This window comes from Mus caroli, chromosome 15 (genome assembly GCF_900094665.2).
Source record: "Mus caroli chromosome 15, CAROLI_EIJ_v1.1, whole genome shotgun sequence".
NCBI classification, from domain to species: Eukaryota; Metazoa; Chordata; class Mammalia; order Rodentia; family Muridae; genus Mus; species Mus caroli.
In genome coordinates, this window is record NC_034584.1 from 77,123,711 (window position 1) to 77,139,238 (window position 15,528).

Sequence of the window (15,528 nt, forward strand, 5' to 3'; positions counted from 1 at the left end):
ATATGAGTACACCATTGCTTTCTTCAGACACACCAGAAGAGGGCATCAGATCTCATTACAGATGGTTGTGAGCCACCATGTGGTTGCTGGGAATTGAACTCAGGACCTCTGGTAGAGAAGTCTGTGCTCTTAACCGCTGAGCCATCTCTCCAGCCCCAGATTTTTAAATTTTTACAAACTGAAGTGAGCCCAAATAAACTTTTATCCAGCTGGGCATGGCTTTAATCCTGGCTGAAGCAGGAGGATACTTGTGTATTCATTAGGGTTACCGGTTGCTGTGATGACACTCGACTAAGAAGTAACGTGGGAGCAGGAAAGGCTGTATTTCCAGTTTCATGAAACAGTTCATCAGAAGCAGCGAGAGCAAGAACTCCAGCAGGTCAGGAACCTGGAGGCAGGAGCTGATGCAACTTACTGACTTGCTTCTCATAGTTTGCTCTGTTGGATTTCTTAAGAGACCCCAGGACCACCAGCCCAGGGATGGCCCCACCCACAATGAGCAGGGCCTTCCCCCAGCTAATCACTTATTAAGAAGATGCTGGCTCCCTACAGCTGGAACTCAGAGACATTTTTCCAGTTGTGGTTCCCTCCTTTCAGGTGACCTGCTAGTGTCAAGTTGGCCTATAAGTAGGTGTGAGGCCTGGTTTGCAGGAACAAGGGAGCTGGTGTCTCGCTCTGGAGAACTTAAACTCCCAGGAATACTTTACAGTGTACAGGTGATCTGTGGCATCAGGAAAGTAGCTACTTGCCGACGGGGATAGAATAGTACTTGGAAAGGGACAGCCTGAGAACCCTTCCGCTGCAGCCCAGCCATGTGCTGCTCAGAGGCTGTCATTGTGAGGTGGAAAGAGACACCTTCAGCTCTGCACCCCAAGAGCACTCCCAGCCAGCTCCCAGACAACTGCTAGACGTTTACCTTCCATACAGAAGCTGCTGCTACTGTGCTGGGAGGGACCAGGACCCCATCAAGCTGGCCAGACCTGGCATTCACGTAGTACTGGTGTATGTGACAAAGCTGGAACGAGGCAAGGCTCGTTCCACAGCATAACTTTTACGGTAAAGCCTGGGCTGCATTAGAGACTCCAAGATGGTAGAGACGGCAGAGGCATGGATATCTGATAGAAAGCTGCATGTGAGAAGTGGAACCAGCTAGGGAGTTGTTGCAGAAAGCAAATCTGGAGGGGCAGAAAGCAAATCCCAGCAACCACATGGTGGCTCACAACCATCCATAATGAGATCTGACTCCCTTTTCTGGAGTGTCTGAAGACAGCTCTTGGACTCTGAAGTCTCTTGGAACTGAAAACTCTTGGAACCTGAAGTCTCCTTCACTGCACATGGAGCCACAGGGTTTAGTGTTTGTACTGCAGGGTTTTGGTCTTACTTTTGGCCCATGGGAATGTGCACTCTTGAGTGTCCATTGGTATATATAATCTCTGATCTTGAGAATTTACCTTAAGAATTTACTTTGAGGCTGGAGAGATGATTCAGGGGTAAGACCACTGGCTGTTCTTCCAAAGGACCAGGGTTTGTTCCCAGCACCTACAAGGCAGCTTACAACTGTAACTCCAGTTCTCCAGGCACTATCTAGTTCTCTTCAAGCATGAAGTATGCCCATACACTTGTGCACTTGCACATGTATGCGTGCACACACACACACACACACGGATAGAAATGTGTATGTGTGGGAACAGCCCAGAGCCAACAAGACAGCTCAATAGGTAAAGGTGTTTACCCTTAAGCCTGATAAAACTGAGTTTCAATCACAGAACCCATGTGGTGGAAGGAGAGAACGGACTCATTCAGGTTGGCCCCTGACCACCACACATGGGTCATGAAATGTACAGACATCTAATACATATAATATATGAAAAACGACATTATAGATCAAAGTTAGGAATAACAAACATTTATTGAGAAGTGGAAAGTAACAAGGCCCTCCGTCCCACAATGTCTTTTCTCCTGAACAAGACACAAAGAAGTAATGCAAGGGAGTGGGGGACAAGAGGGTTGGCCCACCTTCTTTTCTGTTTCCCAAGATGACATTATGAAATGCAGGAGGGGCAATCACCCAAGTCCCCAAAGCACCATCTGGCCAGGAGGGTGAGGCTGACTGGGTTCCAGTGTGCCCCAGCACGCCTAACTCACAAAGAGCAGGGGAACCAGGAAGGGTCTCAGCCACCCTACTCTACACAAAGCAAAAGGCATGCCAGCTGTTCCCAGAGGCAGAGAGCTAGGCCCTAATGTCTAGGGGTGTTCTCTTGGGCCAGGAAGGGGCAAACACAGAGGAATGTCTTCCAGTTTCTGAGAAGAATTAAGTTTGTACCCATTTAGAAGGGTGGAAGAGAAGGAGGTATTTAGGAGTGGACACCGCAGTTGTCATTCCTAGATTCCTTTGCTGGGCAACCTTAGAGCTGAAGGACTAATTTTGACCCAAAAAAAAAAAAAGACCCTTCCAGCTGGGCATGGGCAGGGATCTAACTCAGGAAAATAAGAATTAGCTGAAGTTCTCTTAACTGGGCTAGCCTTGAACGGGTCACAGTCCTGCAGCTTCCTCTACTTCCTCAGTTTGTCCCTTTACAGCACGCACAACTGATATTGTGCGTCCTTAGGATCCTGCTCCACCTATGACAGCTTAGCATCTTGTTTCCATTGTCAGGGGTCTACTGACCAGCTCTGGACCGCTGCTACCTGACACTCAGCACCTGCCCAATTCCTACAGTTCCACACTAAACAATGCAGGAGCACACTGGATAAAGTAACCCACCAGCTGCTCAGACCACTCATCAATGTGGGTCACTGACACTAGCAGAGACAATGCCCTGGTGGAGGCTGCACTTCAGGCAAACCTGACTGCTGTTCTGTAGAAAACTGAAGGCAGAAAAGCAGAGCCAGAGCCAGCCAATGACTCTGATCCAATCAATCTCCCCGAAGTCCTCTGTGCTGTAGAACACACAGAGGTGCCCAGGTAGAACCTGGAAAAAGGCTCAACCAACTTGGAGCTGGCACCCGCACCCACACCAAGCTTTGATGTTGCCCTATCAGGTGAGAATCAAGAGGGCTAATAGGCACAGGTCCCTTCCTCACTTCCATATGGAAGCTGAGAGAACTGACCCAAGGCCTTTGGCACAACACTAACAAGGGACCATGAATGCTGGGATGCCTTGCACACTGCCCAAACCTGCACAGGCAGCCAAGAGCTGCCTGCCCATCATAGAGCACTGCATACTTGCAGTCAGGGCTAGAGGGGACAGTGGTGAGAACACAGGAAGCCAGTGGCCTGATGCAGCCCCCAGCTGTCCTAGTGCCCACTGAATAGCAGGAGGTCCCATTCATTCCCTGTTTTGTGTGAAAACTTCAACAGAACAAGAAAACTCTTAAAAACAAAACATAAAAAAAATTAAAAAAAAAAAAAAAAAAAAAAAAAAAAAAAAAAAAAAAAAAAAAAAAAAAGCAGTCTTTCCAATACGTTCCTGCACCCTGTGGTCCATGGGGCCACAAGAAGGCCACCCAGGGAAACAGTGCACCATATCTAGGGGAGAAATCGGCTAGGGGCCGAGGGTAGGGGGCACACCGACAAACACAGCCTACCTTGGTGATGAATGGAGGAAAGGGAAACATACTACAGAAATGGAGCGCACAGAAGGGCAAGGCGTAAATAACACAGAAAGGTGGGTCCCGTCCAGCGAGGAAGCTCTCCCTGGTACCTCATCCCTTGTTCAGGGGGCTTCAGTCCGACAGCCCATTGGTCTCAACTTTGCCTTGGGAAACAGAGCCACCCTCCTCTGCCCTGTTTCTGGCTGCCTTGCTCCCCTCCTCAAAGTTTGATTTTGAATTCTGTGGGCTGTGTGGTCACAGAGGCCCCCGAGGACTTGAAGAGTGCTCTGAGAATGGTGTCAGGGTCCACTTCGGCAGGAGGGTTGGAAGAGGCAGGGTTGCCCCTCCGTGGCAGCTCACTTTCCTTTTTCACTGAGGGGCTGTCACTCAACCGCCTGTGAGAGCAGAGAACGTGAATCCCTGTCAGTTTTTCCCTAGGTGGTAAGGTCCCCTGAGCATCTTTGGGAGCTAGGCATGGATGGGCTCTCCACATCCCTCTATCTGACTCCATCTGATTGGAAACTGGTATTTCCCTTATTTACTGTTAAAACAAAACAAAACAAAACCAAACCTAGCTACAGCCTGCTGAGTGCTCAAGTTTCACATCTGGAAACTCTGCATGTTCTTCTGGGTGGTCAAACAAGGCCACATATTACACAAATCTTTCAAGTCTAACAAACAAGGCCACATATTACACAAATCTTTCAAGTCTAACCTAAGTCAATTACATTAATTTTGGTTAGCCCAATGATTGGGCCATAAAAAAACTTCAGCATTTTTATTTTTAAAATTTTAAATTATGTATATATATGTATCTGTGCATGTTTGTACAGATACTCACAGATGGTTTTGAGCTGCCCAACATGGGTGCTGGGAGCCATCCCTGGGTCCTCTTGTAATAGCAGTATGCACTCTTAATGCTCAACTATCTCTCCAGTCCCTTTCCAAACATTTGTAAAGCACGGCTTCTTTCTGGGACAGTTTTACAGATTTGTCCAATCATCATCCATCTATCATCTAGAATCTAATCCTGTCTTTGTATGTCCAAGTCTACTCTAGTCTAGGCCTACCTGGCACAATTCCACCCACCTTGGTGTGACTCAGCTTCTCCTTGGCTGTATTTACTTTTTCAAGAAAAATTCTATTCTGTCGGCCTCAATATTCTATACACCTCAGGCTCAAAAGTCTCAACAGTGAGCCAGGGACATATGCCAGGTGCCGTCCAACATCACTCAACACAGGCAACGCCAGGGAAGTGCAGTTGCTTGTTTACCATGGAGATGGCAGTCATACAAAGCACGTGTGAGAGCTTGCTCTCCACTTCCTTCAGAGGTGCTGGACACTGTCATATTAATCAATATGACACTGTAATCAAACCCTGGAGACAGTTTGAGAAAAACCCCTTGGTTCTAATTCAAGCATCCTGATCGACCACTGAGCATCAGAAAAGAGGTGAATGCAGAATAAACCAGCAGGTACTGTCCCAGCCTGCGCCCCCAGCACTTAGAGCAGAGACTCTGTCCCAGCCTGCGCCCCCAGCACTTACAGCAGGATGGGTTGGTCTGAGGTGATGACATTTCCATTCATGTGAAGATTGCACTTCATAGGTTGCCCTGAAAATCAAAAATGAAAAGGCTCCATCAAGAGACCTGTTCCTCATCAGAGGAGGACCACCAACTCCATGACCAAGGGTCAAATTCTACCACTGAAGCCAGGCACGACGACACAGCTCAGAAATGTAAATACTGAGACTCTGGCAGAAGGATTCCAAGTTTACAACCAGCCTGGGATACCTAGTGCAGGACATAGAGAAGAAACTATCTAGCAGGTCTGGGGGTCAGCTAACTGGTTGTTTTCTGAGTGTGTATCCTACAGAGCTGTGAAGTCTGATTTACACCTTAGATCACACCAAGTCTTCACCTATTACACCCTGGGAAGGTGACTGAGGAGTCTCTCTCTCCCCACACCAACGTTTCATTCTTTGTAAAACACATGATCACCAAGTATGGCACGTGTGTGATGAGAACAACAAGCTTTGTTAGGAAGTCCTCATCTAAGCCAAACCAATGCTACTGCTGCCTCTGAAAACCCCACCTAAGCTTCAATTCTGTAAAAGGAATACAGCCTCAAGTATTTCATCAGAGCAACAGAAAGCACACCAATACATGTGGGGTTATTTATTAGTTGATTTAATTTTAGAGTTGTTTCAGGGCAATGTTGCAGTCTGCATCAACAAAGTGCCTTCAGGCTGTAATCCCTTTCTCTCCAGACGGAAGGCTCCCAGCACCCCAAGGGAAAGAGGTTAGCAGTGCTCCTTTGCGCAGGAGCAGTGTTCACTCTAAGTCTCGGTCATGTTTTGGTGAGTCTGCTCTGCCTGGAGCTGCCTCAGGGTTATGACATCTGTCAGTGATACAGTCAGGAAGAAGCGTCAGAAGTGTGTGTTCTGGCTGCCCCACCAACCAGCCACACCTATCTCTCTCTGGTGTGCCTATTGCCCTGAAACACAACACTAAAATCAGATCAACTAATAAGCCTATACTGAGTTTGTTTAAAACAAGTTCTGATTTTATAGCCTAGGCTGTCTTGAAACTACGCAGCCCAGGCTAGACTGTCCCTGACATGGTGCTCAGGTATGAGCACCATGCTTAGCTATGATGATATAGAAAGGGTCACATGAATTAAGTTTAGTTAGTCAACACTGCTGGTTAAAGGTCCAGAGTCAGAGCTGTAGCTCAGTGGGAGGGTGTTTGCCTCCCATATGTGAGGCCCTTGGTTTGATCCCTAGCACCAGGAAAAAAAAAGCACCACAAAATTAAGTTGCTCCATTGGTGTATGCTTGTAATCTCAGCCCTTGGGAGAGAGAGGCTGGAGTACTGCTTTGATTTTGACAACAGGCTAAGCTACAGAGGGAGCCCTGTTGTGTGCAAATACACCCACTCCCATAAAAAAAAAAAGGAGGGGAGGCCCACAAAGGGGATCCGTTTGCTACCGCACCAACAGTTATGGCACCACGGCAGCATGTGGCCTCCAACACGGTAGAGGGGCCTCATCCTGGGTCCTTATGCTTGGACTTAACCTATGTGCTGTCCCCCCCTTCTCAAGCCTTGCGAGTATATGAAGAACCTTTACAACTCAGGATTTAAAAGAAGAAAAAAAACTATCCAGCTGGACAGTGCACATGCCTTTAGTCCCAGAAACTGGACGACAGAGGCCTGAATTTGAGGCCAGCCTAGCCTATATATATATATATACACATTATATATAGCCTATATATATATATGTGTGTGTGTGTGTATATATATATACACACATATATACATATATGTATATATATGTGTGTGTGTATATATATATATATATATATATATAGAGAGAGAGAGAGAGAGAGAGCGCACGCCAGGGCTACACAGAAAAACCATGTCTCAAAACTCAGAGACAAACAAAAGAGAATCCAACGGTAGAGCGAGCAAAGAATAGACATTTCTCTAGCAGACGCATTCGGCAGGTAAGCACATAAAACACGTCAACACCACCAGCCAACAGGGGAATGCAAACCATCTTTGCTTTTCTCTCCTTCCTTGCTTCTAGTACAGAGCCCTGGTCCTCAGCAGGCCCACAGCACACTCATAATGAGCAAGCAAAAAAGGAGCATGGCCCAGAGCTCCCAACTGTGGAGCTTGAGATTAAATAAGAAGCTGTGTATTCACTGGTAGATGTTCCCCAGACTCCCGGCCTCTGAGACCGCAAGCCCGCCCGCACGTGAAGGAGAGCTATGGCACTCAGCTTTCCCAACCAGACACAGCACTGCCTCTTCCTGGTACCCAGAAGCCCTAGTAAGGTGAGTTCCCCAAGATGTCTTTGTACCAATGTTGGAGGATAGTTTACCCCAAAAGCTCACTGCTTTAAAACAGAGGGGAGCGTGATGGCAGCCTCCCCTAACTTACCATCCAGACATCGGTTGTTGTACTTCTTATAAGCAGTAATGGCGTCATCCTTCTTCACGAAGACAACTTCTGCTACCCCAGGATGGACCAGTCGAGCCCGCTTGAGAGCTCCACACACACAGAAAAGCTCCTGCAAAGGACACGTGAGGTTGGGAGGGACATGCAGACCACTTGCCGCTCACACTCTCCGCTCACACTCTCCAAAGACTGCACTGCATCCGCACACCCAGGGTTTCAGGGTGGGTCCTTGGCTGCAGGTCTTCTTCACCTGCAGTACAAGGGACCGCTCACAAAGTGCCCTGCCCCAAGTTCTCCCGGTGCAGTTCCACAGTGATAATACTTATGGACTGTCAGAGCTCTGTGCTAGAACCAGGTCCAGGCTATCAAAAGGTTTTCAGAGATCTCTGAGATAGACCCACAGAATGACGGATAAAGGCAGTGGCTAGTGCATCATGGAAAGGGAGACCTGCAACTATGGATGCTGGTGTCCTACTCTGGATGACTGACAGTCAAGGTTGCCTGATGAAGGGGTTCCCAGGACATGAGACGTGGAGAATCCTAGCAAATAAGAGACAGGTGGCCAATGGGTGTTGCCTTCTGCTCTCAGGTTGTATCCCCTCCTAGCTGGCTTCCTGCCACAGCCTTTGGGACGCAATGTGGCATTAAGTACAAGTGTGAACTACACACCCGTCTTCAACTGAACTCATCTTTGAAGGAGTGCTCTGTACATGTGGTCTTCATATGTAGTCACCGCATCTTAGTGACAGGGGAGGCAGAGGCCACAGAGGGCATACCATGTGAAAATGGATGAGAGTAGCAAATCAGAACTTAAACCTGAGCTGGGAGTAATGAGGCAGGCGGAGCTCTGTGAGTTCAGGGCCAGCCAGATCTACAAAGTGAGTCCAGGGTAGCCAGGGTTCTGTTACACAGAGAAACAGTATCTAGAAAAACCAAACCAAAACCAAACCAAACCAAAAGCCCTGCCCTGAACATGAGTATACTTTGAGTTCCAGCAAATCATTACCTGCCATGGTCCTAGGAACTTATCCCACAGAAGCAGCCTGTGACTAAAAGGTCAGGTGCCCATGACGGTACTTACAACTATGTCCTCCTCTGTGACTCGGGGGTGCAGATTATTCACAGTCATCTTGGTGCCTTCCAAGGGGCTAAGCACAGGCTGCCAGAGACAAGCATGAACACAGTCAGAAAGTAGCACACGCCCCCCACAAAACTCACTGCAGACAACTGGCCAGGAAGGCACAGCAGAAACCCATTCAGCGTGCGTCCATCATACCCTAGACAGCACAGGCCAGGAGACTCTTGCTCCGTTCTTAGGGGATCCAGACCCTTCACCCCAAGCTTCCGAAGAGAACGCTTTCCTTGCTTCTAGACCCAGTCAGAACAAATGGTGTAGGCTTAAATTCCTGAGAGGCCCAAGACACCATCTCCTCCTGGTTCACAGTACTCTCTCCTGGGACCCTCATGCCATGTACTGTGCTCTCTCTACCAGGGTCCTCACTGCCCAGCAAGCTCACCGAAGACCAGCAAGCTCGCTGGTTTATTCATTGCAGAAAGGGGAGGTAACATCCACGTCATAGAGTGTTCTGAAGACCCTCTAGGGTACACTGACACCCAACACAGGCCGACATGTAGCTGTAGCTTTCCCCTTACCTCAGCAGGCGGCAGCTCTTTGGGAGGATCCTCCTTGTTCACCAGCGTCCGGGACATGCTGGTCAAGGCTTTGGTTCGAACAGAGGAGGGGAGAACAGGAGCGGTGTAGGCATCATTCTGGACCACTTTTGTGAGAGGGAGGGCCTTGGACATGGACAGCTTGGAACTGCTCAGTCCAGTCTGCACAAACAGGGAGAAGAGTCTGAGAGACCAGTGATACAGGCCACTGTGTGACGAGCTAAAAACAAGCAAAGCCTCAGGCCAAGCACAAAGGGTAAGGCGGCCAGTACACTAGCCAGCAATGCACGCTACTAGGGAGGAGCAAGAGAATTTCATACAGACCAGGAAACTCAGTCATGAGCCAGGAAAGGACTGAGGTAACTCCACCCTTCCCTCCTCCATTCGCCCCTGCCTTACTTAGTGGACAAGTAAACAACTGGTCCCAGACCCCACCCACCCACCCTTCCCAGATAAACCTGGGGTTAGCTAGGACCAATCAGTTACTTGCTGAGATAGATACAGCCAATCACCATAAAGGTCAAGTGGTCCCTTGTCCTGCTTCAGTTTTATGCTTTAAAAGGCCTGTGTGCTATGTGCTGAGGGTCTGGCCACGTCTCTAATTGATCAGCCTGCGGCAAATAAACTGTTCCTGCTTGACTTGTCATCATGGATGTGACCTGAGACTCAACAGCCACAGGCTCATTTACAGCTGCTCAGAAGACCAAAAGCCTGAGGTCAAGCTTACTGCTCCACAAGTGTCTAACGCCATGGAAGGGCTATCAGCTGGCAGATGGCTGAACACAGAACTCTTTGCATTTTCTTTTTTAATGATTAATTTTTCTTTTCTGTGCATTGGTGTTTTGTTTGTAGCTATATCTGCCAGATCTCCTGGAACTGGGGTCACAGATGGATGTGAGCTGCCATATGGTTGCTGAGAACTGAACCTAGGTCCTCTCGAAGAGCAGTCAGTGGTCTTAACCTTTGACCTATCAATCTCTCCAGACCCTCGGAAGTCTTAGGAAGACACAGAACTCCTAGCTTTTGGTCTCTGACCTGGCAAGGCAGGGGCACCATGGACAGTGAGCCTCTGTAGCTCCCAGCTTCCTAGCATACACAGACCATCAGAATCAGCCCCTCCAGAACTGAGGGTTTGATCCCTTGGAAACAAACTCCTCATATTGACTTGTCTAGAAAGATGCAGGAACTAAAGCAGCAGGTGGCTTTGCTGAGTTAAGCTTTGCTGTCAACTGAACAGGAAGAAAGGAGGGAAGCCATAGCCAGAGAAGTAGAGAGTACGCAGCAGGGTCACTTCACCAGACTTTTGCTAGTCTGGCTGAAGCATCTTCCCCATGGCAAACTCCACTCTCTCAAGCCACTTTCTGTGTCTCAAGAGCCAGGACAATGTCCTGGGAGCCATGCTGATCTAGCTCAACAACTCCATGTACTACTTGGGTACAACTCCACGTACAAGCTGGGTAATGCTGAACAGGTTCATCTACCCTCTATGTGCTGCCTCCTTATCATAAAAACAAACCCGTGCCATTGAGAAGGAGCAGAGATCGTAAATGAATTACTTTAAGCACTGTTTTTCCACCTGGAATAAGCAATGGACTAAGCCAGCAGATAGACAGGCAGACCCAAATCGTCTCCTTACTGTAAGTAAATGAGCTGGCATCATTCAATCTCACAACCACTGTCAGACCTTATTTAGTACCCAGGAGAATGCATTACAGTTGGGATCCTGGCCAGAGCTGTGTCTGTAGCAGGAGCTTCCTCAGGCTTCCAGACCCAGCTTTCTCACTTCTCTGCATGATATCTGACAAGACCCTTAACTGATGCAGCCCAACTTTCTTGACTTCCTGGTAAACTTACACTGCTTACAGTTTACCTAACTGCTGTACTGTTACAGTAGCAGAAAATGGACTAAGACAGAATTTCCTTCAAGTGATTCAAACCAGCCCCTGGGACTGCAGCTCTTCATTGTCACTGCATAGGACCTTGACACCCCAGTATTAGCAATGTTAAAATCAAGGAGCTGGCTAGTTACAGCTCTAAAAAGCTTATAGCCCAAATTAATGAGAGGCCTGTCCACAACCTCACCATTCCGTCCACTTAATCTGATGCACAGAGTGCAGCAAGAGAAAGAAAAAAATCGCCATACCATGTGGTGAACAAGGCTGCCCGTGGATGCAAACTTCATCTGCTTGGGAGGGACAGGCGCCACAATGTCATCGTCTTCATCCAGGTCATACAAGTTCTGAGAGGAAACAAACAGTAGCTGGGCTAGGGAATATTGCTCAGTGATCCCTAGCACCCGGAAATAAACAAATCAATCAGTTGGATAAACGCTAAGACAGCATGCAGGCCCTCAACACATATCTCAACCAAGAGCAGAGCAATGGCTGCTCAATGAACAAGGACGTAGGAAGGAGTGCGACACACGAGTACAGGGGTCGAGAGACGTGTGACTGAAGGCTTCACCGGGACTCCTACCACAGAGCCCAACTACTTCTATGTACAGGAGCTCAGAAATTCCTTTTTGGTAAAACATCCGTGTAGCCCAGCTGGCCTGAAACTAAATCCTCCTGTCCCCAGCCTCCCAAGCATATGGCCAGAAACACCTTTTTATAAGTAGCAAATGTATCTCCAGAATCTCTACAACATTTTATATTCAGTCAGTGACATAGTCTGAGGAAGGAAGTCATTGTGAATAGATAACAAAGTATACTTATACTACGCACACAAACCTAGATGAGAAGATAATAGAGCTTACAGCATAGCTAGTCTGGTATATGCCTCTGTAGGCAGTCTATCACTGAGCACAATGTCACTGAAGTACAAGACTGTATCAATTGGCTTGGAAAGTCATCCCACAGTCTGGTCTGTCAGAGTAAACCTAAACCCTACAAAGAGTTTTATCCCAAAGATGTTCACAGGATAGTATTTCTGGAAGGAAAAATGTCAACTCAGCAGATTAGCCAGTTGCTAAACATATTACTATAAATTTGAAACAAATTCTGAAGAAGAAGAAGAAGAAAAAAGGAACATTAAAAATTGGGTGAGAACATACTCTCAATCCTACCCAGGTATTAAACAAAGAGTAGCAACAACAAATGAAAAACCAGGAAGACTGGAGGAGTGGGTCAGTGGTCCAGTACTCGTCCAGCACCGGAAGGCCCATCACATTCCCAGCACAGGAAGCTCCAGCAGATTTTCAGTAGTGCCTGCTTGGTGGACAGGCACATGAGGGTGTTTTTCCCCATTTGACACATGCAGTGTTTATAAATCATTATTTGATTTTCCTGTCTTCTACTGCCCTTTATGCCGCTCCTCTCTCAACAACATGTTTCCACTCAGAGGCTGGAGTAGCTGCTTAGACGGTAAAACACAAAGCCCTGGCTTCATCAGCAACACAACGTACCAGGAAGGTGGAGGCAGGAATATCGAGTGATGTTCATAATGAACTAGAAACCAGCCCAACTACATGAGAGATGGCTCAGCGGTTAAAAGCACTGACTGCTCTTCCAGAGGTTCTGAGTTCAAGTCCCAGCAAGCACATGGTGGTTCACAACCATCTGTAACGGGATCTGTGACAGTGTACTCACATATATAAAGTAAATAAATCATTTTTTAAAAAGTTTCTTTTTGGAGACTAGGTCTCCCTATGTAGCTGAGGCTGTTGTAGACATTGTGACCCTCCTGGCTCTGCCTCCCTGATTATACATACATCATGCCTGGATTAAGAAGTTTCTTTTTTTTGAAAACAAGATCTCTTTCTGTAGCCCAGGCTGTCCTGAAATCACTATATGGCCCAGGTAGGTCTCAAATGAATGAGCTGAGCCAACTTCCAAGTACTGAGCTCAGGTATGAACCATCATGTCTTCTAGGGGGCTTCTGCTTCTTTTTCTGCACAGCATCTCACTATGTAGATCAGGCTGCATAGCATCTCACTATGTGGATCAGGCTGGTCTCAAACTCATAGAGCATCACCTGCCTCTGCTCCCCAAGCTCTAGGATTAAATGTGTGTGTCATCACACCTAGCACAAATTTCTTCTTCTTCTTTTTTTTTTTCCGAGACAGGATTTCTCTGTGTAGCCCTGGCTGTCCTGGAACTCACTCTGTAGACCAGGCTGGCCTCGAACTCAGAAATCCGTCTGCCTCTGCCTCCCTAGTGCTGGGATTAAAGGCGTGTGCCATCACGCCCGGCACAAATTTCTTAAAGCTCACAAATTCCAAGGTGAAAACCTTCTGGTACTTTGAAATAGGAGCCTCAGGCCAGTCCTCGGCCGATCTACCCTAACAGACCTCGTCAAGCAAAATGCATGCATACAGACCCCCACGTGGGTACCAGACACACTCATTCTACCTGTTTAGCCTGGTGGTTATTGACAACATTGATCCTCATTCCAGCAGGATGGGCATGAAGTGGCACCATGGCCTTTTGCTGTGGAACCTAGGAACATTCAGTAGTCACAATCCATCCCAGAGGGTTCATGTGCACGCTAAGTAGGTCAACGAATTTAAAATAGTTTGGTGTAAACAGCTATCAGCAAAGGTCATGCAGCAACGAACCTGAAGAGCTCAATGAATTTGGCTCAGTGAACAAAACTTATACAGTTAGCTTTGCAGTTTCCTTTCCTCCTGAGTGGTGGTTGTCTGGGGTGGCCAGGGCACTGTACAAGCAGTCAGATCTCCCGGGCTCCGACCCTGGTCGTCCGACTGACTGGCTGACTTGAGTAATGTCAAATGCATTACTTCCCATTTCTTACTCTCTTTTATAAAACTGAAGTAGTAACGCTACATTTTTCTCTACTTTGGTCTCACTTTGCAAAGTCAGTTCATTCTTTTGGACCTCTTCTTTGAAAGACAACACCCTGTGCTCCACAGACTGTCCGAAATGCCTTTCTGAAGTCGGAATGTGCTGGACCAACATCTGGAACAACTGCAATTTGCCATTCCCCAATTTTCCCTGCATACTTCTAGCCTTCTTCCCAGGTTTCTGAAGACGCTGGATGGAGGGGAGCCACAACCTACCTGGATAGTTTTGGTGAGTTTCAGAGCAGGGGTCACAGTCCCAATGGGCGGGCTTGTGAACGTAGCAGGGGATCGCCTCTTCAAGCTGATCTTCTCCCGGGCATCAGCCACCTGCCGGGGCTTCTGGGACACAGTGCCCTGCTGCTTTCGTGAGTTCAGCATCTCCCTGGCATCCTGTACTTTTCCTTTGATCCGAAACCGGGCGTCTTTCTGCAAAAGCTTTTCCCGGGCATCTTTGACACCCAGCTTGAGCCGAGCATCTGAGAGGCCAATCTTCTGTCGGGCGTCAAATCTCTGCTGGAAGGTGGCTGTGCGAGCTGGCTGGTTAACAAGACTATGCTGGATTCCAACTCGAGACCGGACACCTCCTATTCCTGGCCTGACACTGAGCCTGCAAACACATAATGAAACAGGAAATGGATCAGGGGCTTAAGAGCAGCCCATGGAGGAGAGTTGGAGACACTGACCAAAAAGCTTGTCCCGGAATTTCCACAACCCTGCTGGCACCCAAATACACAGAAACATAAATATTTCTTTCTCGCCCCAGGCTTTTAACTTGGCATCATAAACAAAACCATGGAGAACCCATTACCAGTTCAAACTGTTTGCTCTCTTGATCATTCTTTTAGTCAACATTTTATATACCTGCTTTCTGTGTGGAAGGCAGGCAGACTTGGTAAAGCTGCCCCTTAAAACAAATGGTGCCTCTATGCAGGCAGGTACCTCTTAGCAGGACTAAGGAAGCCGACCTGTAGGTCTCAGCACTCAAAAGTCTAACAGAATGAAAATAAAGGATGGATCAGCAGCCATGCATGGCAATGCTTCAATCAGAGCATTTGGGAGATTAAGGCAAGAAGACTGTTGAGTCAAAGCTGGTCTGAGTGAGACTGCAAGACACAGCTTGATCGATCGATAGATATCAAAAGCAGAATTCAGCTCAGTGGTTAAGACTGGACATAAGCAGAGAACATAAGTTCAGCTCCCAGGACTGGCACTATTAGACGGTGTGGCCTGTTGGAGGAAATTCATCCCTTTGGAGCTGGGGTTTGAGACACTCCTCCTAACTGCCTGTAAGACAGACTTCTAGATGCATTCTGATCAAGATGTAGAACTCTCAGCTCCTTCAGTTCCATGCCTGCCTTAATGATAATGGGCTGAATCTCTGAACCTTAAGTCAGCCCCAATTAAATGTTGTCCTTTATAAGAGTTGCCTTGGGCCGGGCGTGGTGGCGCACGCCTTTAATCCCAGCACTTGGGAGGCAGAGGCAGGTGGATTTCTGAGTT

The 15,528-nt window shown here is 47.7% G+C and overlaps 1 protein-coding gene across 2 annotated transcripts in view; it reads right to left on the bottom strand.

Moving 5' to 3' along the window:
- Window positions 1–1,884: 1,884 nt before the first annotated feature.
- Poldip3 (DNA polymerase delta interacting protein 3) overlaps window positions 1,885–15,528 on the bottom strand; it is a 24,420-nt gene continuing 10,776 nt past the window's right edge. Inside the window, exons 2-9 of one of the 2 annotated variants that reach the window (XM_021183423.2) lie at window positions 14,245–14,635; window positions 13,577–13,663; window positions 11,371–11,466; window positions 9,210–9,389; window positions 8,638–8,715; window positions 7,539–7,668; window positions 5,141–5,207; window positions 1,885–3,989 (exon numbers count right to left, since the gene is read on the bottom strand). In XM_021183423.2, the coding sequence (XP_021039082.1) occupies window positions 3,815–3,989; window positions 5,141–5,207; window positions 7,539–7,668; window positions 8,638–8,715; window positions 9,210–9,389; window positions 11,371–11,466; window positions 13,577–13,663; window positions 14,245–14,635 (1,204 nt within the window). In that variant the 3' untranslated portion in view covers window positions 1,885–3,814. The remainder of the gene's footprint in view (window positions 3,990–5,140; window positions 5,208–7,538; window positions 7,669–8,637; window positions 8,716–9,209; window positions 9,390–11,370; window positions 11,467–13,576; window positions 13,664–14,244; window positions 14,636–15,528) is intronic. The other variant, XM_021183422.2, reaches the window with a different exon arrangement.